Source organism: Rhagoletis pomonella, unplaced genomic scaffold, assembly GCF_013731165.1.
Source record: "Rhagoletis pomonella isolate Grant_MI unplaced genomic scaffold, Rhpom_1.0 Rhpom_scaffold_00013, whole genome shotgun sequence".
Classification (NCBI taxonomy): Eukaryota; Metazoa; Arthropoda; class Insecta; order Diptera; family Tephritidae; genus Rhagoletis; species Rhagoletis pomonella.
In genome coordinates, this window is record NW_023458567.1 from 462,242 (window position 1) to 465,183 (window position 2,942).

At 37.2% G+C, this 2,942-nt stretch overlaps 1 protein-coding gene across 2 annotated transcripts in view; it reads right to left on the minus strand.

The window, feature by feature from the left end:
* LOC118748421 (raf homolog serine/threonine-protein kinase Raf) overlaps positions 1-2,942 on the minus strand; it is a gene marked incomplete at its 5' end in the record, with an annotated part of 10,053 nt that extends 7,111 nt beyond the window's left edge. Inside the window, 7 exon segments of one of the 2 annotated variants that reach the window (XM_036482832.1) lie at positions 18-120; positions 216-589; positions 647-793; positions 866-1,543; positions 1,709-2,235; positions 2,300-2,723; positions 2,833-2,942. In XM_036482832.1, coding sequence (XP_036338725.1) covers positions 18-120; positions 216-589; positions 647-793; positions 866-1,543; positions 1,709-2,059 — 1,653 coding nt within the window. 2 annotated transcript variants of the gene reach the window in all.

The window sequence follows — 2,942 nt, forward strand, 5'->3', positions numbered from 1 at the left end:
CCAGTTGGTTGATTAGCCTGCTTTTCGCCAGACCAGCGTGTCTTTGCAGTGGCTAAGCCGAAATCACCTATCTTTACCGATAAATCCTCATGCAAAAATATGTTGTTTGACTTTAGATCTCTAAAAATGTACATACGTAAATGTTCGGGATTAATATACATATATACGATGTAAATATTCATATGAGTAAGCATCATTGTGCATATATGTAATACCTGTGAATGATATTTTTAGCATGAAGATAATCCATACCCTGAGCCACCTGACGACCGATATCAATTAATGTGTTAAGTTTAAATTTAGTTTCATTAACATGTATATGTTTATACAAACTGGAACCTTCACACCATTGTGTTACAATTGCTAGCGAGGGTTTCGAGACACAGCCCATGAACAAAAGAATGTTACAATGTCGAGTTTTCTTAAGCATTGCCACTTCATTTTTGAATGCCTGCAACTGAACAGGACTAGGCGTTTTTACATTTAACGTTTTTACAGCGACGGGGCCGTGCCAATGAGCCTTATACACTGTTCCGAAGGACCCAGAGCCGATTCTTGGCCCAATTAATATCTCCTCAGCTTGAATATTCTGAAATTCAAACAAATATCAATATCGCCTTTGCTTTGCGATTTTATCATACCATACCCAATTTTCTTCGGATCCTTTTCCATCCCTAGGTGACAACAGATTTTTATTGCTTTCATCTGCCGAACGCGCTCTTTGTCGCTTTATGGTTTTCAAAGTGCCGGTAGGAGATGCTTGTGTTGAATTGGAATGATCGCTGCTGGGATGCTGCGAGTTTGATTTTAATATTTAGAATTTAAATGGCTTCTATATTCAAGTATTCATATTAGAATATATTACCTGTAGAGGGCCATGGTTTTGCACTAGACTACGTTGTGCTTCCGTCAGCGGTCGGATGTTATTTATACAAACGTTAGGTGCGGAGTTTGATCTATCCTGCTGACTTATAGTACGAGGATGTCTTACTTGCCCTAATACAGCATTCCTTCCCGGATGTAAAATACCAACAGAATTTTCTGGGTTTTGAGCTAATAGTCGTTGATAGTAGTTATCCATTGGAAATTGTTGGCATAGTGTTGGTACTTTATCAGCACATCTTTGATGAAACCGGAAATTACATTGATTGCAGTAGAAACCACTGAAGAGCAGGCGTCGGCAGCCCTCACAAAAAGCCAAGGAGAAAAACGTCTTTCTTATGAATTGATGCGAAATATGTGTCATTATTGGAAATTTGTCCAATAACCGCACATAAATTTCTTCCACCATCAAAGAACTTATGTCAGTGTCCCACGGAATGATAATACGCCCGCAATCTGTTGCTGTAACTTCACACATATCAGGAGTCAATTGTCTCAACTTAAGCGCCTTCATAAGCGCATCGCGTAACCGCACTCCAGGCACTACCTCCACAGATGTTCGTTGCTGGTTTGGTAAATGAGCACGCAGCAATACCTTTGGCGGACGTGTCAATGTACTGCATTGGCTGCCATTGTTGCTGTTTGTAGCATAACAATCCGTCTAGAATTCAAGAAATATGTTTTAAAGGGTTTGTTAAGCAAAAAATAAAATAATAAACGTTAAATAAACTAAAGAAAAATAGCCAAAGCTTGCTAAAATGTCGCGCCCCAGTTTATATTTGGGTCACTGGTACATATGTACCTATTTGGATCCATCCCGACATACCATATCAGTAGATGCTATCTGACCATGTTGTTGTTGGTTCTGGTAATGGTGTGTTTGATTACTATATTCGAGTTGAATTTTTTGCTGATCGACTTGGCTAGATTCTTCTTGCTGGCAGCTTAGCTGATCCATAAGTTCGTGTTCTTTTACGAAAAGATCATGTAATTTTGAAGTAAGCTCTTGGTACTCTGTGATATACATCGGAGGTGGTTCTTGAAGATTAGCAAATTTTGCATTCAGAGCATCAATATTTTCTCGAGTAACATGTATAACTGATTGAACGTTTTGCAATTCTTCCGCAAGTGGGTCAAAAAGATCGCCACTGTCGTCTGTGGAGGAAGTGCTAGACATCTCGGCACTTTGTTGTTAGAAAACTGTTACCGGTCTAAAAGGAACTTTCAAACTTAGGACGTCTTGAAGCAATGCTAGCAAATAGGCGATTTGCAAATTGCAAAGTTTTCCAGTTACTGTCGCATAAAATTTGCATTTGTTTTCGGTCTTCTAAAGATTAGTTCGTCTCTTGCCGCCTGTACAATGGAAAAGTGAAATAAGTTTAATTTAGTTACAGTATAAATATCATAATTTCTTTACAATAGGCGATAAAATCTTACAGCTTGGTAGCATATAAAAATCCACAGATAAAATTTGTTAAAGAAGGCTAACAGGGTTGCTTTAAGCCAATTTTAGACTTGTTTGTCCAGCATTTTTTCTATTGCAAAAAAACGTTATACAAATCTACATGTATTATGTTTATGTATGTTTATATTCGTAATTTTCTCGCGTTTTAGAAATATGTATATGTTTAAAAAATACATTCTTCTACGAGTTAAATATTTAATCATTTTACTGGAATAACTTTTTATCCGGTTTTGTCACCGACAGGTGTGTGTGGGCCAAGGCAGAATACATAGTTGTACTGACTCCTAGTCATCTGTTCCACTCTCTCCTAGACGTATACCCGCAAATTTACGCAAGCACGAACATTTCTGGACATCTTTTAACGATTATAATGTTCCTGAAAAAATCCTTGGAACTTGAAAAACGCTAACACACAGGAATTGATTTCAACCATCAAAAATAGCCAAATAATATTGAATACTTTCAATGGACAGGTTTTACTGTACCGTTTTTATATATTAGCCCACTGCAAATATTTGCAATAATAAAAGTTGTCACAATTTACTTAGTTTATAGCAATTTTATAAACTTTTTGACTCTCTGAAATCCTAGCAGC